The sequence below is a fragment of the Terrapene carolina genome, unplaced genomic scaffold (genome assembly GCF_002925995.2).
Source record: "Terrapene carolina triunguis isolate 2854851 unplaced genomic scaffold, T_m_triunguis-2.0 Scaffold517, whole genome shotgun sequence".
NCBI classification, from domain to species: domain Eukaryota; kingdom Metazoa; phylum Chordata; order Testudines; family Emydidae; genus Terrapene; species Terrapene triunguis.
The window spans coordinates 2,539,236-2,567,002 of record NW_020664868.1 but is presented as its reverse complement, the minus strand read 5'-3'; the positions used below and the strand labels follow the sequence as shown (position 1 = coordinate 2,567,002).

Below are 27,767 nucleotides of genomic sequence, written 5' to 3'. Positions count from 1 at the left end.
CACGGGACAGATGGATTTTATTGAAACGCAGGCACAGCAAGTGGTTTCCTTTTTCAAGAGGAAGGAGATGAAGCGCGTTTAGTGCTACGGGACCTACCCCTGCCCTCCCCACACGTGCGCGCACACAGTTTTTCCTACTCCAGTCCCAATTTACTCATGAGACATAACGGCAGCATTACAAATAAAAACAAAACTCCCCAAACAACCACCAGCTGTTCTGGAGGGAAAAAAAAAAGCAGCAACCCCCCCTCCCACCCCCCGAACTCTGTACAAGGACACGTTGAACCAGTCTCTGGTCAACTGCTAAAAAGGCCCCGGCCCTAAGGCTCCAGCAGCTTGCCCAGGAACCGCAAGTTGAGGATCTTGAGCTGCTCCTCCAAGTCCATGCGAACGATGCCATCCTCTCCGTCGATGCTCAAGAGGACGCCCGTCGCCTCCCGGTCCTCCCCCAGGATCACCTTCACCTAGAGAAAGCAAGCACAGGAGCTTGAGGGACAAGGGGATTATGCTTCTGCTAGATGCGATGGAGGAAGTCAGAACGGATTGTGTCTGCTGTGAGGTAAAAGGGGCATGCTTGAAAACAGGACTGGCTGCACAGGGTCAATAAGTTCCTATCGATGATCTTTATCTGGCTGCCCCGAAGTGTATTTATCTTTCCAACCCCCTGGGACGTCGGGCAGCGCTTTAGGATCCAGAGGTAGAAAATGCTAACAGAAAGCTAGCTATTATTATTATTATCCCCATTGTACAGATGGGGAAAACTGAGGCCCAGACAGGCAAAGTGATTTGCCCAAGTGAAAACTGAACCCAGCTCTCCAGAATCCCAGACTAGCCTTCTAACCACTGGACCGTCCTTCCTCTCTAGGCATACGAACAACCCACCCCATCACATGTATTGCTCAGTACAATCCTGATAGGCTAAAGCCTGGTGGAGATAAGTGAAGCGTTCAGATAAGCAAGGGAGCCAGTCGGGTAGCTCAGGGTTGGAGGAGACCCTAAGAACAGACATCAAGGTGGTCTCAGAGAAAGCAGGCAGTCTCCATTTCCATGCCTCGTCTATTTAGACTGGAAGCTCTTCAGGACAGGGCTGGTCTCTTACTCCGTGTCTGGGCAGCGCCTGGCACGATGGGCACTCAGTCTCAGTCGGAACATTAATATTCATGATCTCTGCAGCTTGGAAAGACCAGCTGCATCAGAACGAAGTTTGACCATCACATCTATTAAACCTGGCCATTCTGAGTGCATGCTAGAACTTTAACTCCCTATTCGTCGCGATGGGGGGCCCAGACGAGCATAACTGGCAAGGGAACTGTTCGTTCTTTCTGGTGGTGCCCACAGCATGCCAGGCATTCCCAAGCAGAGAAGACAGCTTGGTCCCAGCCCCATGGAGCTCACAGTCTAAAAACTTCTCCATGGATGATGATTATATTGCAGGAGCACCTAGAAGACGCAGACATGGACCCATTGTGCCAGGCCCTGTACAGACAGAATAAAACCTCCTGGGTGACCTTGGGAAATTCATTCTCCCCCACACCTTCCTGTGCCTCAGTTTCCCCATCGGGAAAACTGGCATGACGACTCTGACCTCCTTTGTAAAGCGCTTTGAGGTCCGCTGATGGAAAGCACTAGGTAAGAGCGAGGGATGGTTGTTATAACTGCTTGAATGGGGACTATTTTCGTGGGACATATTGCAACTAACTGAGGGATAATTCCCTCCCCTTGTACTCCTAACAATCTAGGGCCAGGGCCACTGCCTGCTTGGTTTGTACAGCAGCACAATGGGCCCCCATGGCTGGCCCACAGGCAGTACCGCACCAACCAGGAACAAATTACTCTTAATCGAGACCCAACGCAGACCTACAGAATCTGGTTCTACGTAGGACAGTATAATCCAACTACCGGAGAGGCTAGAGATGCGATTTGAGCCGAGCGGCCAGACAGATGGGTTGGCGTTAACGTACCTTATTGTTTTTGGTCGGTATGACGGGCTCCAGGTGCTCACTCGAAATGCTGACCACCTTCTCGCTGTCCTTCAGGTAGACTGAACACATTCCGCCCTGATGGGAGAAGACAGCCTGGTCAGGCGCCAACACCAAGCCAAAGGGCTTCAGAGGCCACGTGCTCTTTCAAACCCGTTTGTAGAGCACGCCTGAGCTCAAACGCAAAGCCGAGAATTCATCTCTTCCCACCCCGGGATGCGAACCCTCCGGGATTCCAGGAAGGTTCCAACCGATCCCCAAGAAACTCTGTTCCCCCCTCAATAGCCACTTAGGGTACCTCCCCGCTGCAAGCGCAGATCTGATTGCAGCATGGGTGGGCTTTGATCTAGCTCACGCAAGTAAATAAACAGCTGCGTACACACATCCGCACAGTATTCAGCAAGGGGTATCCCCCCCAAGTACATGCCCAAGCAGCTAGCACATCGATACTGCTGTTACCCGCACACAGGTGTGCCGCAGAAAGGTGGATACAAGAGCCTTCTCCTCTGCAGCTTGTGGTGTCAATGGCCTTCGCGTGCGCACTTGCTGCTAACCGAGCGTGTTCTTACAACTCAACTTCCTCCCTTAACTTTTCCCTCCCCCCCTTACTGGCCTTGCAACTGGACGCATTTGGTTATTCACCGCACCACGTGTTGGTACCACTGTTCTCTATGTCCCTCGCTCTGTTCTCTGTCTCCTATGCACTATCCTGCACAATTCAAACCTGTTCACACCTGGCATCCCGAGCCTCTGTTTGCCAGAAGCTGGGAGGATGGATCACTTGATAATTGCCTGTTCTGTTCATTCCCTCTGGGGCGCCTGGCGTTGGCCACTGTCGGCAGACAGGATACTGGGCTATATGGACCTTTGACCTGACCCAGGATGGCCGTTCTTATCTACCTGATGTATGCATGGGGGAGGGATAAACATTAGAGGACGGACGCTGGACCCAATACAGCCGTGCATGCAGGCAGCAGTTTGGTCTGACTTTAACTGGGTCTCTTCACACACACCCTCTTCCCAACACCTGCACGATCCAGACCTCGAAGCTACAAATACCCTGAATTAGATCAGACAGAGAATTCAGAAGTCACGGCGGCCTGGAGTTCTTGCTTCTAATCCGCCGCTCCACGCAGGGCTGTTCTTTACAGCAATATTCTCCAGGCTTCTCCTAGTCTTAATTAAAGAGGCCCCAGGGGTTGCCCCCAGGATGACAATTCCATCGCACTGTAATTCTCACTGTCAGGATGGCTTTCCTTGGTGCCCAGCCAGCGTTTGATTAATTTCCCCCTTAATTATTTCATCCTCTTCGTTAGTAATTACACCCATCAGATCCTCCCTTATGCCCCATCTGGTTGCCCCCCGGCCCCACGGCATGAAAGCAGCGCTCTCCCCTCTACGCACCGTCACGCTGCGGATGACTCCCGTCTGCCCCACCACCTGGCTGTCCACATAAGTGTCTCGAACTTTGACCTGGATGTCGGTGGTGACCCAGTCGCTGGAGTTCTGCTCGATGCCGGAGCCGGGGGTGTGAGGGTTGTAACCCCCTGGAGAAGGAGCCCCCGGCGTCATGGGGCTGTAGCCCACGGGGCTAGGACTGGGGCTGGCCTGTGAGGAAGAAGCCGCATAGAGTTAGAGGTCTCTGCTCTCCGACATTAGCCCCTCGCGACCACAGCAGGAATTCCCGCTGGAACAGGGCCACCCTGGATCTGGCAAAGCCAACTGCAATTTGCGGCTCGGCCTGGCATTTTACACATTCAGGAGCTTGGACGGTACCTGATACGCCATGGGCGACGGGGTCGGGTGGTAACTGGCTGGCGAGTGGGTGTTCTGGTAGCCGACGGGGCTAGGCGCCACCTGGTGGTAACTCTGAGGGCTGGGGCTTGGCTGATAGGAGCCCTGAGGAGACGGAACAGCGTACGGAGAAAACTGATCGGTGTTGTACCTGCAATGAGAAGAGACGGGCAGTGAGGATGGGGGTAGGAATAGAAGTAGGAACCTGGCGGGGCTCCACTCCATGTCCTCCTGCCCTGCGAGAGGCTCTCCCCCACACCCTTCCAGGGGCATGCGCACTCACATGGCTGGGGTGCCCGGCGTCTGCGGATTGTACGGCGGATTGACCTGCGGAGACGACGGGTCGGGGTAGCCGGGAGTCTGGGGGTTGGGGGTCCCCCCGTAGCCTTGCGGAGAGGGCGTGGGCTCATCATCGAAGCCGTATTCGAACTCCTCATCCGCCCTGGGGAGGAGAACGCATCATTCACACGGCACATGGGAGACACAATGACGTCTGCAGCCCACCCGTCACCTCCCCGTAGGAGCACACTGAAGTAATCCCCCCCCCGTCAGTTCTCCACTCTCCAGCAGAGGGCGCCACACACCCATCCAATCAGAGTTCCCTTTGAGCTCCTGACACATGAAGCCCCCCAACCCAGCCCCCTCTCCCATAGCCCCCATCATGCCACACACCTCTGCCCCCTAGTGGCTGACCGCGTCAAAGCTACCTCCACCCCCACCCCGTCCCAGACTAGCGCAAGAGACACAAACCTGGAGGGCGTATTGGGGTTGTTGGGGTCCCAAGCCCCGCTCTGCGCAGGCGTCCGGCTCCCGTCGTGCAGCGGCGTCTGGGAGCCGTAGTGCGGGGTCCTGCTGCCTGAAAGAGCCCAGCGCGCGCCTGGTTAGCACCATGTCCGGGCAGCAGCGATGGGGAGGGGCCAGGCCCTACGTCATCCCACCCCCCGCCGGGATCTGGGGGAGAGGCGCAGGTCCATCGGGCTCCCCCATTACCCAGCACCATCAGGTGGGGCAAGGAGTGCTGGGCACGAACCAGGACGGAGTGGATCGACCGCAAAGCTGGACAGCTTACTCCCCCCTGTTCCCGGGGAGCCCCCTACCATCCTCCTCCGACCCGGGGCCCAATTCCCCCCGCCCCCGCGGCAGCAGGCTCAGCTCACTCACCGTCGTGCAGCGGGGTCTGCGATCCGTACATGGGGGTGCGGGAGCCGGAGCCGTACATGGGGGTCTGCGAGCCGTACATGGGGGTGCGGCCGTAGGCGGAGGTCATGCCGCCAGGTCTCCTCGAACCCCTGCCAGCGAGAGAGGAGTTGCTGTACACTGGCTCGCTCTGCCCGCCACTAGAGGGCCTCAGGTGCAAGGGCAGGTGCAAACTGTGCCGAGCCGCTGGGCACTGAACCAAGCCCAGTTTCCCACCAGGGGCACCAAGTTGCGGGTCACTACCCATCCGGGCTGGCTTAGCCGGGGTCCTAGAGGTTAGCAGCTCCGTAGCCCAGGAGCCAGCCCAGGTCCCCTGCTTCCCTTCCAACCGGGGGAGACGTGGGGATCTCCTCTGCCCCCAGCCTGGTCGGCATTCGCTTCGACCATGGTGCCGGGCCGCCAGCCTCCATTCTGGGCAGCCCAGGATTGCAGCTTGCTGGCGGTGGCACCCCAGCCTGGGCTCCGCCCAGAACAAGCCCCGTCTCCCCCGCCCGCCGCACTTACACGGTCGTGAGGCGCTGGCGATCCACTGAGATGGTCTGGCAGGTGGAATGGAGTTCCACGCGGGCCGTGGACTCCGTGGCATCCTTCACCACGCCGATGTAGCCTGCAAGGAACAAGGCCTCAGCTCTCCGAGCCTGACGCAGCTCCTAGAGATCCTAAGTGTACGCTGCAGGGGGGCGCCCAGCTTGAGCATCACCAAGGGCCGCCTGGAAAACGGGCCACGGGCCAGCAGGGGATTCACACCTGCGGGCTTCCCAAAGCCAAGCGCACGTGGCCAGAGCACCAGCCGGAATCCAGAGCTCCCCTGCTCTGTGGTAAGAACCTGCTGGGAGCTCAGGTTGACTCGGTCCTCACTCGACAGATACAGGGAGGGGACAGCCACAGGCTGGGTTTGAACTTTGGAGCTCACCTTAGGGACTCCCTGGTACGGCAGGGACAGGCGGGCTGTCCACTAACAGCTCCCTCTCAGGCATGGGAGCAAAACCCGTACGTACTGACTCCCTGCTCTAGCCACTAGACCCCACCACCCTCCCACCGCCAGGAATAGGACCCAGGAGCTTCCCCTCCACCCTCTGGCCCCAACCACTAGACCGGACATGCTGCCCCCGGGAATCCCTCACCGCTTGACAGTCCCGTCCCCACCCCACACATACATTCTAATGGAACAGACCTGCCACATACCTCCCAGCCCCGTCCTGCCCTGCTACAAAAGGGAGAGGACCGGCCCCGGCCGGCAACTGGCCCATTACCTTTGTAGGGTCCCTGGGAGATCCGGACCGTCTGCCCAATCAGGTCGTTGTCCCTGCGCCCGCGGCCTCGGCTCATCCCGCCCCCGAAGCCACCTCGCTGACCTGTGGAGGGGGGCAGAGATCAGAGCGGGACAGTGCCCCCAGGGCTGCAGCCTCCCGTCACCCCAGCGTTACCGACCCCCCACTGTAGTGCTGGGCCAGCCGGGGGCGCTACAAACACCGGGGGTGAGCCAGAGCCTACAGAAATCCCCAAACCGAGGCCCAGCCCGACAGGACACCCACCTGCCGCGCTGGGGTGCATGGGGCTGCTGATCCGAGGACTCATGGGGGCAAAGCCTCCGACGGTGAAGTTGGTGACGTCCCGGGGCTGCAAGAGGGAAAGCGCGTGAGAGCAGGAAGGGGAACCCTCTCGTGGGGGAGAGAAAGTCCCTCTGGGGCCCTGAGAGGAAACCTGGTGATGAACCAAGGAGGAGCCAGGGTGACACAAGGGGGCGCTATGTTCCCCCAGAACCAATGAGGAGGGAGTAGATCCATGCCCTGGGAAGGGAAGTGGGGACACATTGCCACCCCGCCCACAGGAAGCTCTGGCTCCACCCCACCCCATCAGCTCGCGCAAGGCAAATCGGCCTGCGGCTTTCTTTCCCCTTCTCTAGCCGAAGATCTCAAAGCACTTCCCTAACTCACCTCCTAACCCCCTTCCTTACCTCACCCCCCGTCTACCCGGGGAGAGACTCGCAGGGTCACACACGAGTCCTGCTTCCCAGGGCCATACTCTAGCCACTAGACAACACTGTCTCCAGGGGCTGCTGATTCACATTTCAAGGCATGGAACATTTGCCAGCTGGGGGTCTGGAAGAAATCCACTCCTCCCAATGCAACCACATTGGGTGTCTCTTCCTTTGAGCCACTCAGAAGCTGCTGACTGGAGACAGGAACTAGGCAGCCTGACCCAGCCTCATGGGGAGGGGGAGGTAGATCCGGGACAGACAGGCTCAGGCCGGTCCCACCAGTCATGCTAGCTATGGGGAGGCCCCGGGCGTCTCCCTAGGCGACTTACCTTCGAGCCCCCAGCCAGCACCAAGTGGCGAGTCTTACACACGAACATGCCCCCGTTCTCCACCAGCTTCTTGCAGTGCAGGAATCCAAAGCCGCGGAAGAGGTGTCTGATCTCCCCCTCGCGACCCTGGGGAAGGAGAAGCAGGGAGGAGAGTTATTCCAGGGACCCCCTCGAACCCGGACACGCTGGAGCTGCATCCAGAGACCAGCCGCAAGGCAGGGAGGCCAAAGTCACAGCCTCCCGGGGGCAGGGCACGTCACAGAGTCAAGAGACAGCTGAAGTTCCCAGTCCCCAGAGCCTGCACCTCGGCACTGAGGAGAGAGCACCTCACCCACCACTGCAATGCAGCCACTTCTGGACTCCAATGCAGCAGCTGTTCAAAGCTGCTCAGAAAGGGATTAGGACAGGAAGTGAAGAACAAAACTGTACCCAGTTGCAACAGGAACCCAAGAATGAGGGGGAAATTAACAGAGTTGAAACATGGCCACAACTCTGAGCATAAACGTGAAAATTGCCATGGGGTCTTTAAGGCCCCCCATGGTCAGGGTGTCTATTTACTGAGATAATGCTTCCAGCTGCATGGCGAGCCCCACACAGGGGTCAGCAGCGATTCCAAGGGAAGACAGCACCCTGAGCGAGTTGCCGGTTCTCCCCCCGTCTCACCCCCTTCAAGTACCAACCCAGCCCAGCTCCAGGTGCAAGGGCGCCATCAGAGGTGGCATGATCTCCCAGCAGGGCACTGGCCTCCACTCGCCGGGACACGGGGAGTGCAGACAAGATCTTACGCTCTTCAGCCCCCTCCACACCACAAGCCCATGGCCTGCCTAGCAGGAGCCACCCCCCCGCCCCCCCCGCCCTCACCGAGTGCGGCCCGTCGATGACTTTAACGATGTCCTTGACGTGGATATTGTTCTGCTCCGAGTCCAGGGCCACGGCAAAGCGATTGTCCTTCTTCCGCGTCACAGCCTGATGCCTGACCGTCACCACTTTGCCGTACATGTTCAGGACCTGCATGGGGATGGGGAGGGAAGAGCGGGGAATCAGCATAGCTGGGGGCGGGAAGCACATTTCCCCTCAGGTCAGACCGGCAGAGACCCAGGGGGCTTTTCACCTTCCTCTGCGGCATGGGGCCAGAGTCACTTGCTAGTTTGAACTGGAGTAAGTAGTGGGGTCTCTGGAACCTGAAGTCTTTAAATTAAGACTTGAGGCCATCAATAACTCAGCCAGAGGTTATGGGTGTACTATCGGGCTGGGTGGGCGAGGGTCTCTGGCCTGTGACATGCAGCAGGTCAGACCAGATGATCACAATGGTCCCTTCTGGCCTTACAGTCTCCGAATCTATGAGACTGGCTTAGAGGCACTGCCAAGAGATAGGACTCCTATGGGGGGGGTTTCTGCCCAAGACCCCAAAACAACCCACCAGCCCAGACAGGACCATTGAATCTGTAGTGTGACCTCCTGTGTAGCACAGAGAAAAGAACCCAGGCAGTTAGGATTGCAAAGGATGTGTGGGAAAAAACCCTCAGCAGCCCCTCCTCATCAGGCCTGGAAGCAGAGCAGGGAGGGAGAAACGGGAACCCATCTTCAAGCAGAACGGGGAATTCTGGCCTCGAGCCAGGCAGAGGCTGTGGCCGAATCATTTCGATCCCATTAACCCTTACGCTGAACATCACTCGCGGGCGAGAAGCCAAACACTGAAGGGATCAGAAAGGAATTCTCCTTCCCAGCTGCTCAGCTGGCGGGGTGCGCACTGCTGAGCGGGATCGGGCATGGGCCCACGGCAGAGGTAGGATGCCAGACTGCCCAGACCTTTGGTCTGATCCAGGCCAAACGCCAGGTTTCTGCTGCTGCAGAACCTACCTACAGAGAAGCCAGCGCCTCCCCCACGCAAAGGTTCCGAGCTGCCTCCTTAGCGCTCCAGTGAGACAGTTCGGTGCCCAACGCCGGGAGAGCAACGCGCACTCACCTGGAAGGTCTCCCGCTCCAGGCGGACGATAACCCCGACGGTCTGGGGATCCAGCTGAACCAGCTCACCCCACTCGTGCTGCCCGCCCACGTCCACACCGGAGGCCGTCTCGGAGCAGAGCTGCAGGTCCCGAGGCAGCACCTTGAGCTGGAAGAGGGGAAGCGAGTGAGCAAGCAGCCCCGGGGAAGGGACGGGAAGAGGGAAGCGCCCGGAGCTCCGCCGCCGCCCCGCTCACCTCGTGCATGGTGAGGTCCGAGAAGAGGATGACGAAGTTCTCCTCCACCCGCACGATCAGCCCCGTGTCGCCCTCGAAGCGCCCGGCGATCACCTTGACGTGGTCTCCCATCTTGAAGTACTTGCGCAGCTCCTGAGCCGGGAACTCCAGCATGTCCTGGGCGGAGGGGGAACGGGGTCAGGGCGGGAGGCAGGAGACGGACAGGAGGGGGGTGATAGCAGGATGCAGGCACTGCCTGTTGCAGGGCTCACAGCTCTATTGTTTTACGTTCCTGGGCTAATCCTGGAGCCCGGGACCACAGGCACGGCATCCAGGAACGCACAGATCCAAGAGGCCTGCTGCCTCTATAGGTACAGCCAGGTACACACACCCCCTGCCAAGCCTGCACTTGGTCTCCCCCATCCTCCCTGGCAGCCAAAGGGCCTGGATGCAAGCCCAGGCCAGCGCCGCCCACCCCATACCTTGAGATCCTCGTGCTTCGGCATGATGGTGATCTTGTTGCCATCCACGCTCAGGATCTTGCCCTGCAGGTTGATTAGCTCCCCCTCACACACCTCCACGTTGTCGCCAGGCTGGAAGTTGTGTTCCCGTTCCTTCCCTGCCCAACGGAGAGCACCGTGACTCGCGGGGAGGGTGCCGCTCCCAGGCAGCAGCAGCCCCACACATGCCTACAGCACAGCCCCCTGTGGATTCAGGGGCAAAACAGAGACCAACCCCCCATTGATCCACTTGGGCTAGACGGACTCCCCGCTGCGCATGAGTCATTTCCACGTACCTGTGCTTTCGGTAACCACCTCCAGATCGATGCCTTCCGGCTGGTCCTCAAACTTCTCCAACTCAGACAGGGTGGGCTTCACCCCCTCCGTGATCTGGCAGCCGGGGGACAAAAGCGGAGAGATTTCAGGGAGGGGGAGGGGAGACAGAAACCCAAATGGAGTCTGCAGAGCTTCCCTCCAACCTGAGGTTGCCCGCTGCCAGGGGTCAGGCTTCCTGCCTTGCCGCGCAACAAGAGACGAGAGCAGAGCTTTGCTCCAGGGGTGGGTTCATCTCAATCCCCATAGGGGAGTCTAGCATGCAAAGGACACGCCCAGATGGAGATCTTGCTGTCCACCGCCCCCCCTCTCCAAATACACATACAACCCCCCCAACATGCAGATGGGGATTTCAGCAACCCATCCCCCCACTCAGACGTCCAAATGGGGATTCCACACCCACCCCATCATGTGCCCAGAGGGGTACCCCACAGAGTTCACAATAGGTATGTTGAAAATTTTCCATCAGAACTGGGTTTGGGTTTTGGCGGGGTGATAAACAGAAAATTGGGTTTCCGACTAAACAGAGGTTTTTGTGCGATGCGCCTGCGTTCCATGGGAAGTTTCGATTTTTCCATCAAAAACCAAGTGTCCCAAATCAAAGTATTTCAATTCGGATGTGCTGCCACAGTGCCTCATGGGAGATGTAGTTCAGGTAACTCACCTTCCGATTCTCTTCTATGGACCAGGCTCTCCAGCTGGACTACATCTCCCATGATGCACAGAGGCCATGGACCCCTCATGGTGTGCCTCCAAGAGGGGAGGTCGTGGTGCCTCATGGGAGATGTAGTCTAAGCAAGGAGGCCAGCTCATAGTGGAAAATGGGAGCATGAGGCGCCAGAACTACAATTCCCATGAGGCACCACAACAACATTTCCAGACCAGAACTTTTTTGATTTTTGCCAAAACAATTAAGTTTTCTGAGGGGGGGGACACCCCAAAATCCTCATTTTCTAACCTACGCCTTGACAGATCTGGTTCCTGCTCCAGCTCAGAGCCCCACCTTGACAAGAGCCTCCCGGCACAGAGCCACAGATACTCACCACAGCCGACATGGCAAAGCTCTTGAAGAGGAAGCCCTTGCGACTATAACGATTGCCTTCGAAGATGAGGAAATCGCCATCGGAAGCAACATCTCCCCCCAAGGACCTAGAGTAGGGGCGGGGGGGAGCATTAGGGGGTCAGGCACCCACAGCGGCAGCCTTCTCAGAAGAGGGACAGGCTGTTTTATAACAGGACAGTGGAGCTGCAGGGAATGGTGGCGCTACCTCTATTGCCCCGGGAGGTCAGGACTCCAGGATTAGGTCTCTCACCAGCAGCTGTCTGGATTGCCAGTTTGGGGCAAATCCACCCAGCTCCCAGGGCAGGGAGAGGGTCTGACTGCCCTTCCTATGGCTCAGAGCCCCTCGCCACGGAAGGAGCCCAAGTCCCAGTGCGCCTGTGGATGGAGCTGGAGGAAGTTGTGATGGAAGGATGACAAATCATCACCATCTCTATCCACCTATGACCCAGGGACCCTGCAGTGCCAACTGGCAGAGGGCACAGGGCGTGCAGAGGGTTTTACAGAGATCCCTTGAGTCAGATAGCTGCATAATAGTTCCCCAAAGGGTGGCATGTGAGGTGTCTACCAAGAGCCAGTTGCCCACTGGTCATCATAATCACTGCAAAATATATGTACGGATAATATTTAAGGAGCTATGTATCGATACTGAATGTTGTGCTCTTCAGGTCTTGCAGTTAAGGCAGGTCACCAGACGGTGACTACCTCGGATATGTTCCTCTCAGGCAGGAGGTAACAGATGCCTATCTCCCTGTCTGGTCGTGTGTGTATCAGGTGTTGTATGCCTATTTGCAGACCGGCCCAGGTGCGAATTGAGAGATTGCAGAATCTACAGGAAGAAACAAACCGGGAGGGGCTGGGGGTCCTGTTTATGGATAAAGACAAAGGATTGATCTGGGATATCTTGGGAGTCCACTGAATCCTTCACCTAGGAGGCAAACTGAGAGCGCGTGTGTCAGGAAAGACAAGTCACAGCTAGCCAGACAAAAGCCTGGTGGGGATTTGAGGAGAGCAACATTCTACAAAACACGAGAGGGTCGTCTTCATTTAGTCTGAGCTCCAGGAGGCACGTGATGATTTTATTTTCGTTGTAATCATTTGTTTCCAGTTCTTCTCCTTGCTACTACGTGAAATCTCCATGCTTCGTTAGATACACTCAGGATTTCACTATAAACCCATCTAAGTGCCACGGCGGACACAGACGATGCGTCCTTGCACTGAGGGCACACTGCCCGCCCGGATCATCCCCAGCAAGAAACCAGCCACTTACCGGATCTTTTCAGCATCAAACAGCCGCTGGGGGGGCCTCTTGAACTTCTTCCGCTTGGCGAACCAGTCCTTCTGCAATTCAAAGGGGGGAGGGGGAAACAGTCACCACTGGGCCTGGGGGGTCAGGCATCCCCACCAGACTGTATGGGCGGGGTACCGAATGCCATCAACAGACCCTCTGGAAAGGCATTCGCCCGCCTCTCGAGGGGATAACAGAAGGGCCCTGCTTATCATGGGCTGTGAGCAGGAGGAACCTGCCCTTCCTAGGGCAGTACAGCGAGGTGCACCGGAGTAAGCACTTCACAGTGGAGAAATGCGTCCCCCCTGCCATCAGGATACAGACATGCCAACACACCACCACTGCCAAAGCTGGGGCACCAGGCCATTAACAGCCTGGAAGCGTCAATGGGGACAAACTCTTCCCTCTCAGCGCGCTCAGCAGAAAAGAGCTCAGGGAATCCTGCCAGTCAACATACCAGGCTCATGCGAGCTTTGATCCGGTCAAAATCGATCCGCGGGATCATCTTCAGAGAGATCTGGTTCTGGCTCGGCTCAACGTAATCCACCTGGAAGGGAAGACGACATGAGCTCAGGAGAGGAGGGGGCAGCGTCACGGAGACGCCACCCACAGCCAATCTCACTTGCAGCAGCAGGACAGGAAAACAGTGGGGGCTCCTCCGGTGTCCAGTGTCACGCTAGCTAGGGACAGAGCAGAAATCGAACCCACCCCTATTGCAATCTCTGGCCCCCACTCCCACCCTTAGCAAGGCCAAGGATTGCCAACACCCAGCTCCCGCTCCATTGAAGACAACGCTCCCGGACTCCGAAAACAGCCTGCCCCAGCTCAGAGCCTCCCAGTGCAGGCATTAAAGGTACATCTGAACGCCAGCTGCCCAAGCCCCAACCCTCTGTTCTGAGCCAGCCAGCACCCCGGCCCGTACCTGAGCAATGTCGTCCTTGTAAATGCCTCTCTTGAGCCGGACCCAGGACTTGGGCTTCAGGTTGGTCACCTCCTTCACCACCTTCAGCACGTCTGTCATCTCCTTGATGGGCACCATCTGCTGGTTCCAGTAGCCCATCCGCAGGTTGCCCACGCCCTCAATGGCCTGCTTCACGTGGGTCTGCTTGTAGGCTTCCACGTAGATGTAGCCCTTCACATGCTCGGGGGCCACCACAGACTTGATCTGCAGGGGCTGCAGGTGGGCAGGGAGGGAAGTTCCGTGAGATATGGGGGCTGGCCTCAGGCACGCTCCAGCCTAGCCAATCCCCCCTTCCACAGATCAACAGCAGGAAGCCCGGCTCACATCAGGATCTGCATGACCCTCTCCCATCTCTCAACAAGTGGTCAACAGCGCTAAGCCACCCCACAAAGTTGAATTGAGTTGGGGGCCAAGGGGCCTCCTGCCCTCCATCCTTACCGTGTCTGTGAACTGGTAGGCGATGAACTTCCTCATCAGGGCTATGGCTGTGGCACGTTCCTCTCCTATCTGGGGAGAGAGGAGAGAGGCCACGGTGAGAGCAATCTATAGCTAGAGAGATGCCCTCACGCCCCGACTCAGAGAGGAGGCGGCGTTCATGGCTAATGAAAACCCAGCCACGGGGCAGCTGGAGCTCGTGATTCAGGGTTTAGAGGTGTTTCAATAGCATCCTCCCCTGCCTGGAACGTACCTTACACTTCACAGTCCAGAGGTTGGGATCCCTGAGTGGAAGGAAAAGAAAAACAAAACAAAAAAAAAGACTGTTAGCAAAATAAACTTTGTTATGTATGACATGGGCAGACCAGGTGCCAACTCATGCCAGACCCCCAGGCCAATTCACTTGTGTATTAGTATAGCTCAAAGTGATTGTTAAAGGTATAAGAGTGTAGTTGGTGTTTAAACTTCATGAAAACTAACGGGATGTGACTTGCATTTTCACTTATCTGCATCCCACCATCATATAGCAGCAAACACGTACACTGCGTATGCCCCTCTAACTAAATGGAATGCAAGTGAAGAACTTCAACAGCAAAAAGTGCTCATTTCAAAGCAAGCGTTCATTGTGGGTGATGATCGGAGATCGAAGCCTCAAAATGCATTCCTCGCTCTCCGTCAGCAAAGGAAAAACCCACGCGGGTAGTGACACTGTCAGCTTGTTTTCTGTGAGAAGCAGCTGTGTGTGTGGATTCAAGGAAAGATCCTGGATCTCTGGACTGCTTGGACTCTTACAGGAAAGTGCACCAGATGCAAAGCGGAGATCCCCAGAGACAATCTAGCTACCCTGAAAAGACTTTGGGGAAACTGGCAGTTTATTACATCACTGCCACCATTTGGAATTACAAACTGACTCACCTGTGCACATATTTTTCCTGCTTTAACTTCTCAGTAACTCATTTCCTTTCCTTAGCTAATAAACTTTTGGTTCGTTTACTACAGACTTGGCTGCCAGCCTTGTCTTTGATATACCATCTGGAGTACCCAGTTGATAGGGGGTCTCTTGGGACTGGAAACAACCTAAAGGTGATGTGGTTTTTGGTGTAAGAAACCATTTTATCACAACGCCCAGTTTGTCTGTGTCGCAAAATAGCCTGGAGAGTCCAAGGGGACTGTCTGTGACTCCGTGGCAAGACTGGGGTAGTGTCCAGGAGTTCACATTTGTCACTGGCTTGGTGAAAACTAATTACAGAACACACCATCAGTTTGCGGTGTCTGTCCTGTTTTCCGATAGTCTGCCCTCAGGTAGGCACTCACGGACGTGAGCCACTCCAGACAGTGTGATACCTGGTGCCACAACCCGTGCCTCCCTCTCCTCCGTGTCCCTTCGTCCACCACTCCTGGCCTGATGCCACAGCCCGTTCCCTGCTCTACCCTTCACGCGCCCTGGTCTTGGATGACCTTCCATCCCCCCTCCACGAGGTGCACGTTCTCCCGGGCAGAAGGGCCTTACTTGACACCGGGCAGTAACTGCTGCTGCGTGATGTCATCCGAAAGCTCGTCAGAGCCGCCGTACACCCTGCCAGGGAAACAGAAGGGGTGGGGAGAAACATCAGGCCCAGCAACGACAGCACGAGCTGGCGGTTGTGACAGTAACGATTCCGAGAGTCCAGGGCAGCCGGCCACTCCGCGCACACACCAGGGAGGAGGGGAATTATCTGCACCTGGCCAGAACCAAGCTAGGAGAACGGACGCACTAGAACCAGCCAGTACTTGGCTACATTCAGGAGACCAGCCCCTTCCCGCAGAGTCAGACCAGCCGAAGCACTAGCTGGGTCGGTTACACACCGGGGGAATCAGGCAGAGCCTTTGCAGGGCTCATCTCTAAACACCCCAGGCCCTGAAGGAAACGGAGAGGGTCCTGCTATTTCCTAGGGATCTGTGTGGCACTGACAGCCTCTGTCTGCTCCTGCTGTCCGGTCCCTTTCCGGGCTGCAAGGACTGGGGTGGGGGAAGAACCTGGCTTCCAGGCCCGTGGGGACTGGCGTCGGGAAGAGCCCAGCTTAACTGTGGAGATCATGGAATCAAAGGCCTACCTTTCCCATGGGGACAGCAAGAAGGAATCAGAGGCCCACGGGGAAAGAGCCAGTGACCCTGAGGACTGGCGGATCCTGGGGGAGGGCATAAGGGAGAGATGACCCCCCCCCACACACACACACACACACTCTGCCCTGGGGGCTGGGCACTCACGTTTCTCCCACGGAGGACTTGGCGTATTTCTTCATGTAATATTCGCCCAGCTCCTCTTCGCGCTGGTCCCTGCGGAGAGACAGCGAAGGAGAAGGCGTGAGGGATCGGATTGGACCGACGCAGGCCACAGCCCTGCTGGCGGCGCAGAGACCCCCCCAGGCCATGGGGTGACTGAGCTCACAGAGACAAGGGGAGTGACTCGGGCTCCTTTCCCCAACCAAGATCGCAGAGCAACAAGTCACCAGGGAGCAACACAGGGGCTCTGGGCTCATGCCGCTGGTTGAGCTGAGGCTGCTATAGGATATAGCCAGGTCTCCCCGGGTTAACACCGCTGCCCTCTGCTGGGCACGCTCAGACCTACTTCGGGTTCTTTAGGGCGCCCCTAGTGGAGATGTTTTTCCAGCTCCACCGGAGAGGCCCTTGTGCCCGGAAGCGAAGGCCCCGAGTCCTATTCCCCACCATGTGTTTACACTGGACACCAACACGTGCACGTCACAGGCAGCAACCTCATCCCGCTCTCTGGTCCCCGGCTGCCGCGTCCCGTTCCCCGCCCCCAAGCACAGGATAACATCACCTCCAAAGGTTCTGCAGCCTCCGGGCCCCAGAGCGATCCTCGTCCAGAACCACATTATCAATGTTGGAGGCTGCAAGAGACGCAGCGGTTAAATAGCCCCCACACCTAGCACCGCCGGGGGAGGGGAGCGCCCTGGAAATGGTCCGCCACGTGGCCAACCGCCCGAAGGGCAGTCGATCAGCGAAGCAAAGGTGAGGCCTGGGACGGGACAGGATGGTGGGAAGCAACATTCAGCCGACTCCACCGACTGTTCCCTCGTGGCTGGAGCACAAGCGAGGCAGCGAACGGGGCGCTCGCGTTTGGAAGAGGGATCCCGCACGCGGTGGGCTTGACTTGGTTTCACCGATCTAGGCAGCACCTCTTCCTCTGCTGCAGAGTCAAGCCACGGCTAGAGCCAGGCCGCTACAGGGCGAGAGAGCCTACGTGAGGCAGCTTCTGTGACCACTATAGGAGACAGCAAACCCACTGCCCCTCTCCGATTAGCCGCTCCTCCCCCACCACCCCCCCAGCCTGCTCTATTGCTGCACCGGCCAGAACAGCAACTGAGCCAAGGGTCGGAGACTTTCTCCAGCATCGCTCCTGGGGCCCGCCCGGCTGAAAGGAAGCGGAAAAGACAAGGCAGCACCGGGGAGGGGTGGGAGAGGGCTGTGAAGAGGCAGGGGCTGGAATGAAAAACGGGCTTACCTTCAATTTCTTCTGCTCGGGAGGCAGAGGTGGTGGTGGAGGGCGGACAGTATGAGCCAAATAATAGCATCAAAACCAACCACAGGGTGAATGGGGAACATAAAACCGGAAGGAACAAAATTAAGATGTGGCACAAACCAAGCAGGTGCGAATGAAATGCACGTAAATAAAAAACAAACAAACAAGCACGAGGGGGAGACGGGGAGAGCGCTGGCAAGATGGGCAGGCTGCCACGGTAAAGAATTTCAGCGTCTGATGGCCTGGGTTACGCGGGAAGTGCTAATACTCGATAATCCCTAGCTCTCACGGAGTCCTTTTCATCAGATCACAAAGCTCTTCACAAAGCAGGTCAGTTTGGTTACCCCCATTTTACAGATGGGGAAACTGAGGCACAGAGGAGGGAGGCAATTAGCCCAAGGACACCCAGCAGAGCCAGGACTAGAACCCAGGTCTCCTAAGGCCCGGTCGGGTTCTCTCTCCATTAGGCATGGCCCTGTTCCAACTCTGACATCTATGGAATGAATTGTTGGCCCTGACCCCCCGCCTGCAACAAGTCAAACCTCACAGCTGTGACAGCTTCAGAGTGGCTGCCTCAGCATTTCGCCAGGACCCCCAGGAGGTACCACTGTCCCTGACCTGCGCCCCGTGACCTGAGTGCTGCCGGTGACGTGCGGCACTGCCCGCCAGCCTGATGCTGGCAAATCAACGGGAGCATTCAGCTCACTAGGTAGGCAATGAACCCGCAATCAATACCACCACCAAACGGGGGACCAGCCAGAGCATGGCATGTCTGCCCTGGGTGGGACCCCCACCCTGGGGTGTCTCTTTGAATCCAGCCTGGGGCAGCAGAGATAGGGGCGTCACCATCCTGCCACCCTTGTTTGGTGACTAAGGGCCTCACTCTAATCCCAGGGGACGGGCACCCGCCAATATCGTCCCTCTTGTAGCTGGTCTCCTTGTCGGAGCCTCAGCAGACAGGCCAAGCCCCAGACTCTCCTCCCCCACACTAGAGGCTGTTGCATCACGGCATCTTTCACTAGCAGCAGTCACCCTTAAACTGGAACCCCCTCCGCCCAGGGCTGGCTCCAGGCACCAGCTTGGCAAGCAGGTACTTGGGGCGGCCACTCCAGAGAGGGGTGGCAGGTCCAGCTATTCGGCGGATGGTCCCTCACTCCCGATCGGAGCAAAGGACCTTCCGCCGAATTGCCGCCGCAGATCACGATCGCGGCTTTTTTATTTTTTTTGGCTGCTTGGGGCGGCCAAAACCCTGGAGCCGGCCCTGCCTCCGCCCCCAAGGGAAAGCCTTTTCCCGGAGATACCACCTGACCCAGTCCAGCCCCAGAGAGCCGAGGCAGACAAGCGGAGCCACAGGCAGACCCCACAGTGTTCCCACAGAGAGAGGAAACAACTGACTGATCCAGATAGCAGAGCCCTTTTACCCCCAAGCCAGCCGATTCTGTTTGAAAAACAAGGGCGGCAGATAAGGAGACTGTGGGGAGATGAAGGAAATACAGCCCTAATTGGCATCATGTAGATAGGCCATTAAGCACCCGGATACACACAGCTCTCAGCATGCTATGGATTCTAGCAGGTATGCTAGTACTGCAGCAAATCACTGTTTCATTCAGCAAAAAACATATCTACAAACGTACTAAAAAAGCTGGATCGACACAAAAGACACTTTGTAGTTTTCCAAACTTTCCATAAGAACATGAGAACGGCCACACTGGGTCAGACCAAGGGTCCATCTAACCCAGTATTCTGTCTTCCAACAGTGGCCAATGCCAGGTGCCCCAGAGGGAATGAACAGAACAGGTGATCATCAAATGATCCATCCCCTGTTCCCGTTCCCAGTTTCTGGCAAAACTTCCACAACGTTTTCTGGCCCCAATTTGGAGCAACATTCTACTTTGGCTACGTCTTCACTACGGGTGGGGGGTCGATTTAAGATACGCAAATTCAGCTACGCGAATAGCGTAGCTGAATTCGACGTATCGCAGCCGACTTACCCCGCTGTGAGGACAGCGGCAAAATCGACCTCCGCGGCTTCCCGTCAACGGCTCTTACTCCCACCTTCGCTGGTGGAGTAAGAGCTTCGATTCGGGAATCGATTGTCGCGTCCTGACGGGACGCGATAAATCGATCCCCGAGAGGTCGATTTCTACCCGCCGATTCAGGCGGGTAGTGTAGACCTATTGAAGAGGAACTTAAAAAAAAAAACCCAACTAAAGCAAACTCAGCATCTGAGAGACCCCGTCACTCCATGGTTACTCACGCTGCCAGGCTCAAACATTCACACTAAGATCGGCCAAACTTCTTCACTTGTGCACTATTATGAATTGTGTGTATTGCTGTAATGCCGCGGACCCTCAGTCACGGACCAGAAATCCTGTTGTGTTGGCTGCTGTACGTTTTTATTGCTATTAGGCATATTACGGTGGGCCTAGGACCCCATTGTGCCAGGTGCTGTACAGAGAACAAAAAGATGATGCCTGACCTGAAGATAAAAATTCTGTCCCCAGTTCCACTTATGCAACCTCACTGGCTGCTGCGGAATTCGGCTCTGTGATCACAGCTCGGTTATCAATCATTTTGATGATACACAAGCCAGACCAGAAACCGGCTCCTTCTCTCGGAGCTGTGCTGGCTTCTCCAGAGCGAGCCGGGGCAAGTAGTAGCCAAAATTTCTTTATGTCCCTAAATTTAGCAGAGAGGATTCTCAGCGCACAGGGAGCAGATGCAGGGAGCAGCCACTTTCCTGATAAATCTACACCTACAACTGGGCCAGAGCCCTACTGCGTCTCAGGCCTATATTTATGGGCCATCACAAGTACAGGGTTAACACCTCTTCTGGGACCTGCTGAGGTTGCTACTGCAGTGGCACCTCCTACATAAAGTCTCCAATCTTCTGCCAAAACGTTAGTACAACTTTGGCAAATGATCTTAAAAGGCAAATTAGGTAGCGTATTGCCAGCTCCCCTCTCCCTCAGCCTAATCTCAGGGGAGTTGTGAGCTGGGCTTGATCATGGAGCTAATCGAGAGCGCCGAAACCCACACTGTCACATTTCTATGGATTGACAACCATCAACGCGCACTACAGAGGAAGATTAGAGTCCCTGCTGTTTTAGGTGAGGGGAAACTGAGGCACGGGGAGGGGAAGTGACTTCCTAACATAGCAACTCAGCGACAGGGCTGAGAATAGAGCCCAGAAGTCCTGCTCCCAGCCCCTCTGTGTACACCCCTCCCAGAGCTAGGGCTAGCTGACTCCATAACCATTAGACCACCCTGCCTTTTGGAAAGGCAGCAGAGAGGGAAGATTTCCCCTCTGATGGGGAGGGGACATGTCAGGAACCAGGCAGCAGAGCAGCCTTTAAGTGACAGACAGAAATCTGGGGCTTCCCAGCCGCGATGGGATTTGAAGGCTCCTCTCCCGCCGGCCGCAGAGATTGGTTTACAGGGCTCTGCTTGCCAGCATTCCCGCCTCCCTCCGTACGGGCCCCGCAGCTCTTCCTCGGCAAAAGGAAAATCAAAAGGAGTAAAACTATGTTCTCCACCGTTCGCTGATGGGGAGGAGCATGCAGAGGAGTGACACGATAAGGAGCAAAGCAGTGGCACTGGGGTTGGGGAGACAGACAGGATGTTCTGCAACATCCCATCCTCAAAGCTCCCTGGTCAGTCTCATCCCACAGGGCTTGCAATCCAGCTCGAGGGGGGGGCAGGTCCCTGGCTAAACAGCAGCCACTCCCCCGGGAAACAGGAGCATTACCCTCAACTAGTAGATGGGGAACCAAGGAACATCACACCTGGAATGTCTATACTGGAGAGTCCTGCTAACACCCCATCCTGCCTCGCACCGGGGAGGCTAATGAGCAGACCCCTATCTCCCCCAGGTCAGAGCGATATTGCTCCGGAGCTAGTTGAAAACGGGGGACATGCCCCGGGGGCTGCACTGAATCCCCAGCCGATCCTCCCAAGGAGGGCACAGCCTTACCTTTCTCCAGAATGTCCTCCGCGCCGTCCTCCCACTGGTCCTCGTCTTCGTATTCATCGTCCACATCTGCGGGAAAGAGAGTGAAAGGGAGACTTGCTCAGTTAAGCAGGCTCCAGGAAACAGCTGGCCAGAGATGCCGCATGGGACGGGATGGCCCAGAAGCTACCTGAAGGAAACTGAAGCCGCTTTGTGATCACTGGCCTGACACATAGGAAGGCAGAGAGAAATTGGACCAAAATTCCTGAAGCCCTCGGCCTCGGGGGAATCCCTGTGGACTATGCACAGGCAGACAAGAGATCCAGTCCACAGCAGCCATGCCCTGGGTAACCCATCACCTCCTGACATGCTTTCCCAGAAGATAGGAAAGTATTTTATGCCCATTTTAAACGGGGGGAAATCGAGGCCCAGAAAAGGAAAGTGATTTGATTCCAAGGTCACCCAGCAATTGAATGGAAGGGCTGGAAATAAGAGGTCCTGATCCCCCATTCCCCTGCTCTAATGTCAAGACCGCACTCCCCGGCTAGAGCCAGGAATAGACCCCAGAAGTCCTGACTCCCAGCTCCCTCTATTCCTACCAATCACACTGCACAAGCATCCCTGGGGGCCTCAGAGTAACACACACGCAGCCCTGGAGGTTCCTTACCGGCTTCATCCAAGATGAACCCTCCATGTCTGGGCTTCTTTGGCGGCCGATCATCATCGTCCTCCTCTTCCTCTTCATCGTAGTCTTCTTCCTCCTCCTCTTCCTCCTCCTCAGCCTCCTCCTTCTCGCTGCCCGCGACGCTGGCACGCTCCTCCTCTGCCTGGGCATTGCAGAGGGAAGCTGATCAGATGCAGAGCCCATGCCAGTCCTGGACTCGCCGGGTGGATCTCCCAGGAACGGGTCCATCCCCCCTTTAGAGCTTTCCCCATGAGAACCAGCATGCAGGGCGGTAAGGGTGAGCCTTGCTTCCCACCCCCGCCTTGCAATCTGCCTCCCCCAGCCATGGAGTCGGCACCCCCAGAGCAGAGTTCAGTCTCCGGGATCTATTCAGCCCGTGAGCACTCTGCCGAGAACGGCCCTGAGAAGGACAATTGGGCAGGTGATTTGTGACATAGACACCTGTCCTCCTGGACTGACACGTGTCAAACTCACTTCAAACAGACCACTGGCCAAACCCCAGGTAGCAGTTTACTTCTGTTACCAAAAGGGGTTAGATTGGAACTGGTGAGCTGTGGCTCCTGGAGAGCGCTTCACCTGTGGCTCTCAAAGTGCTTTAAAAAAAAGGGGTAGAGAAGTATCATTTTCCTCCTTTCACATATGGGGAAACTGAGGCACAGAGCGGCAGTGACTTGCCTCAAGTCACACAACATAGCTAGGAATAAAACCCAGGTGTCCTGACTCCCGGTGCAGTGTCCTAGCCAAGTTCCAATCCCCTGAGCCATTCAGTCCCTACCCTGCTTCTTCGGTTTTTGGTGTGTTTTTTGTTTTTTAATGACAGACTAGAGTAACATTTGGGACATGCTACATTTCAAGTGGGTATAAACTCCAATCCCCCTTCCCCCCCCCCCCCCCCACAAAACCACATTCCTTTAGGCAGTGGCCACATCTCTCCGTCAGCCTCACCTCGTTCTCTACCTCCTCCGCCTCGCTGCTCCGCTCACTCTCGTCCTCGGAGAAGTTGCTGTCTTCGCTATCCGACATCTTCGCGGGGCTCCTAGGTTCTAAGGGGATGGAATTTCCTCCTGAGAAATACCTACGAGAACAGGGGATGCTCTCAAAGAAGGGACCTAAACGGCCTTCCATTCAGAAATCTCAGAGCTCTGTATAGGCACCAATGAGTCCACCCAATTACCCCTGCAAGGCACCTAGTAGTCCTGTTTTATAGATGGGCAAACTAAGGCACATTCAGGTTAAAGTGATCAAGGCCTGGTCTACACAGGGGGGAGGGGGGAATCGATCTAAGTTACGCAACTTCAGCTACGTGAATAACGTACGTAGATCTACTCACCGCGGTGTCTTCACTGCGGTAAGTCGACGGCTGATGCTCTCCCGTCGACTCCACCTCTCGCCCCGGTGGAGTACCGGAGTCGACGGGAGAGCGCTCGGCCCCTGATGGATCAATCGCTGCCTGTCAATCCAGCGGGTAGTGTAGACAAGGCCTTACTCAAGGTCTACTAGCTGTGAGCGTTTATAAAGCCTTCATCACTAGAGTATCCAAGCCCCTTACAAATATCAATGGATTTGTCCTCTCAACACCCCACGGAGGTAGGGAAATAGCATCCCTCCCATTTTACAGATGGGAAACTGAGGCACAGAGCAACCTTGGGCAGCTAGAGAGAAACACGGGGTCTGTATGTTCAGAAACAGCCCCTCTTTATTCATCAGATCTAAGTCCTGTGCCTCGTGGTAGATGAAACATGATCAAAAGGAAGCATCTGCCAAATGCTATAGACTCTTATTCCGTCAACTGAGGCAAGAGAGTGAATTAAAATTCACTGAGTAACTATTATAGGTATTACAGTAGCTCCCAGGAGCCCTAGCAGGACCCCATTGTGCCAGAGGCTGTACATTTTAATTTCGATTAGGTGTATTATGGTAACATCTAGGCACGCCCTGTCACAGACCAGGACCCCATTACGCTAGGCGCTGTACAAACCCAGAACAAAAAGACAGACCCTGCCCCAAAGAGCTGATAATTTAAGTATAAGACAAGAGATGGAGCCGGACAGGGGAGCACAAGCAAACCATAGTTATTAATAGAATATACACAAAAGGACCCACCCATGCCGCAATCTGGCAGAAGCTGTAGTTTGCCTTTTTTTTAAAAAAAACCAAAATGTTGCATTTTTTCCATCTATTTCCATTTTAATGTAAAGGTTCTGAAGTGCCGCTGAGTACGAAAGACTCGATCACATAGCGTCTAATTCTCTCACTGTGCTAGATGGTGGAAAGTTGAATAAATCTTGTTGTACATGATAACATGACTACCACTACAGCCTCCGTATAGGACTTTGGAAACCCGGCTTCCGTTCCTGGCTCTGCACCAGGCTACCTATGTATACTTGTTAATGTCGCTTCAGGTCCCCAGCTGTAAAATGAGATGATACTTCCCTGCCTCTCGGTGGGGAGGGGGAGGGTGAAGCGCCAAAATATAGGGTGATGGGAGCCACATAAGTACCTTACATACAGACAGACACCTAGCCAAAGCCAGTGGGGCTTCATGAGGAGACAGGGAATCACCCACTCAGGGCTCACCAGAGGATCAGGGCCTAAGTGGTTATGCACGCAATTCTGCAAAGACTTATAAGCATGTTTCACTTTTAGCATGTGAGCAGTTCCACTCCGTGATCCCACTGAAATCACGTGCTTAAAAGCTAAGCACGGACAAAGTCTTTGCAGGACCTGATCCAAACTCACCGCAGTCAATGGACATAGCGGACTTCAAGCAGGCTTTGGAACAAGCCTCTAATGAAATTCTCAGTTCATATTGACTCAACATAACACCACAAGATCAATATGAAGCACTACTGTAATTCAGAACCTTTCCTGATTTCTAAATACAGTACAGCCTAGATTATCCAGCTTCCCTGGGGTGCACCAAATACATTTGGCTAAGCAAGGGAATTTTTCAATGTAATTAAATGACACTGGAGGACATGAGCCTGTTTCAGGTAACAGAAGTTATAACCTTCATTCAGTAGTTACGGCACATGTAGGTGTTTACTGATAACTAAGTCGTGTAACGTTTGCACAGCTCTTGCAAATTTTCGACAAGTCAGCCGCAGTGTTTTGTAAGGGGAAAACAATCTGATTTCCTTACAGGAAAGTCAGCAATTTTACTAGCTACTTCATATATTAGTATATTATTTGCAGTACAGTAACATTCAGTGACCCCAACCAGACCCCATCACGTAGAGCACTCTGCTCTGAAGGGATTACAGTCCATGTCCTGATCCTGCAAGTCGCTCCACGCATGTAGGCCCAAGCCCACAAGGCAAAGCTTTCAGACCAGGGCCTATATTAAGACAGGATGCAAGAAGGATCGCAGCAGGGAACGGTGAAGGGAAATTGAGGGGGATAGTGGTGAAGACACGTAGTCAAACATACCATGCCACATGTTTAAAAGAGCCCCAAATACTTTACACACCAATACATCAGCTATATACACAAAGCACTTCACTCGCCAGTGAAATAGACCAATATGAGATGTGCCACACAGCAGCGCCACATAACACTTTAAGGCAGGAAGCGAAGAATAGCACTACAGCCAGTTGAAACCACAAGGTTGGTTGGTTTGTTTTTAAAGGAGGCAGAATATAACTACACAAGAAATGGCCAACACTCCAGTTACGAGGAGTGTTGGGGTATGGCGGTTGTAGATAAGAAAACGGAAAAGAGAAAAATAATATGAAGATGGATAGAGTCAGATGAACTGGAAGAAAAAGGGATATACAGGTGGGAGATGGGGCAAGACTGCAGACAACTTTAAACTATAGGAATTTTAATTTATGTTTTTATTTTACTGTATTTCCCTGACACACATTCTACAGAATTTGCGAGGAAAGGGATTAAATGGCTCTGTTAGAATTACTTCACTACATAACCCAGAATTAGAGAGAGTTAGAAAAACCCAAAATATACTTGAACGCACACACAAGACCCTCCACAGTAGCGCCAAGAACCCCTCGCTTGACCACATTTTCTAGTGATGGCAGGTGGACCCCAGCACAAACGGCAGCTGTTTCACATTTCCTGCCGCAGGAAGGAGATGGCCCAAAGATAGCCAGGAATCCGCTTACTTCCCTGCCCTAAAATTCCAAGGCCGGATGTGCGTGTGGAAGGGGAAGCCATCCACATAACTATGGATCTTCCCTGACAGGGAATCCTGAACAGGCCCTATTCCAAATTACAGTCCTGTAACCTGATGGGAGCTAGAGGACAACTGGGTGAGGAAGTGGGTCTTCCCAGCTCCCCCTGGATAGCAGCTTCCCAAGAGCAGCATTACCAGGTCCGACTTCTGAAACCTGCCTCCCTTCATGTACTTGGAGAGCAACCATTAGAGATTCCTCAGGCCGGAAATAACATGAATCCTCTCCCACAACAGCAAGCCCAGCTCCCCCAGATCTGGGATCAGATAGTGCAGGTCAGAGGGGCCCAATCATCTGAGTCTTTTCAAGTCAAGGCCAAGGGTGGTGCGTGGGGAAGGCTGGGATCAGAGATCAAAGTCGGGGCTAGGTCAGAAGCAACAGATCACAAGTCAGCATGTGTGCGCAGAGGTGAGAGTTTTCAGGTCAGGGTGGGAGGGCTAGGGTCAGAGGTCACAGGTCGGTGAGTGCATGTAAGTGGGGGGATGCTGTGGTCGGGGCCACAGGTCCGCATGGGAGAGCTCAGGTCAGGGGTCACGAGTCAGTGAGAGCACAGAGAGGAGGGGTGGGGTCAGAGGTCACAGGTCAGTGAGCATACACAAAATCAGGGTGGGCCAGGGGTCATAGGTCACAGGTCAGGGAAGGAGAGCGGGGTCAGGGGTCACAGGTCAGTGGGTGTACAGAAAGGTGGGGTGGGTGGGGTCAGAGGTCAACACAGCAGGGTCAGGGGTCACAGGTCAGTGGGGGGGGCTGGGGTCAAGGGTCACGGTGCAGACAGGACCAATCACCCCGACGCTCCCCTTTGCCCGGCCGGGGGTCGGGGCCCCTCACGCGCCCCCAGGGTCAGACGCTCTAGGCCGCAGCCAGCGGGAGCCGAGCCCCGCCCCCCTCACCGGCCTGCGGGCTGCTCCCCCGGCGGCTCCGCTCCCGGCAGGGCCCAGGCCCGGCTCCGGCCTCCGCTCGCCCCGGCGCTGCTCCAGGCGGCGCCACCGCCAAAACCTCGCGAGACCGGCCGGGGAGTCACGTAGGAAACGGCAGCGCGTCACGTGGCGACGGAGGGGGGGAGGGAGGCGGAAGAGCGGCCTAGTCACGTGAGGAGAGGCGGGCGAGCGTCACGTGCTGGGTGACAAACCGCGCCCTTCCTCCTCCTCCCCCCTCCGGCGTGCGGGAGTCACGTGACGGGGGAGGCAGCAAAGGCTTGCTGTACGGTGTCCGGGAGGGGTCAAGAGGTGGGGGGGTCTTAAAGGGGCAGGCCCCAGAGAGGGCGGGGGAGCCCAGAGGGGGGAGCAGGGGGCAGGCCCCGGGGGGGGATTAGGGCTGGCCCCAAAGGGCAGAGCAGGGGGAGCTCAGAGGAGGTAACTGGGGGATGGGATGTTAAAGGGGTGG

General features: G+C 55.8%; 1 protein-coding gene across 1 annotated transcript; it reads right to left on the bottom strand.

Annotated features, from left to right (window-relative positions):
* Nucleotides 1-27,395, bottom strand: SUPT5H (SPT5 homolog, DSIF elongation factor subunit). The gene is made up of 30 exons (XM_026658811.1): nucleotides 27,275-27,395; nucleotides 23,140-23,269; nucleotides 22,177-22,336; nucleotides 21,534-21,599; nucleotides 17,543-17,554; nucleotides 16,859-16,928; nucleotides 16,285-16,353; nucleotides 15,548-15,613; nucleotides 14,291-14,321; nucleotides 14,041-14,109; nucleotides 13,564-13,815; nucleotides 13,099-13,188; nucleotides 12,624-12,694; nucleotides 11,337-11,442; nucleotides 10,257-10,350; nucleotides 9,943-10,079; nucleotides 9,482-9,637; nucleotides 9,247-9,393; nucleotides 8,142-8,288; nucleotides 7,281-7,406; nucleotides 6,506-6,590; nucleotides 6,224-6,325; nucleotides 5,475-5,577; nucleotides 4,935-5,062; nucleotides 4,524-4,629; nucleotides 4,057-4,215; nucleotides 3,756-3,924; nucleotides 3,384-3,587; nucleotides 1,962-2,057; nucleotides 1-464 (listed from the first exon to the last, which is right to left on the bottom strand). The coding sequence occupies exons 2-30, from the start codon at nucleotides 23,215-23,217 to the stop codon at nucleotides 321-323; spliced, it is 3,243 nt and encodes a 1,080-aa protein (XP_026514596.1). The 5' UTR covers nucleotides 23,218-23,269; nucleotides 27,275-27,395; the 3' UTR covers nucleotides 1-320.
* Nucleotides 27,396-27,767: the final 372 nt, after the last annotated feature.

Excerpts from the sequence above, each read along its gene's own strand:
- SUPT5H (XM_026658811.1), bottom strand. The coding sequence starts at position 23,217 with ATGTCGGATAGCGAAGACAGCAACTTCTCCGAGGACGAGAGTGAGCGG. Across the intron at positions 14,322-15,547 it reads CAGTTACTGCCCGGTGTCAA|GGATCCCAACCTCTGGACTG; the intron begins GTAAGGCCCTTC and ends CCTTCCACTCAG. Across the intron at positions 6,326-6,505 it reads CATGCACCCCAGCGCGGCAG|GTCAGCGAGGTGGCTTCGGG; the intron begins GTGGGTGTCCTG and ends CCCCCTCCACAG.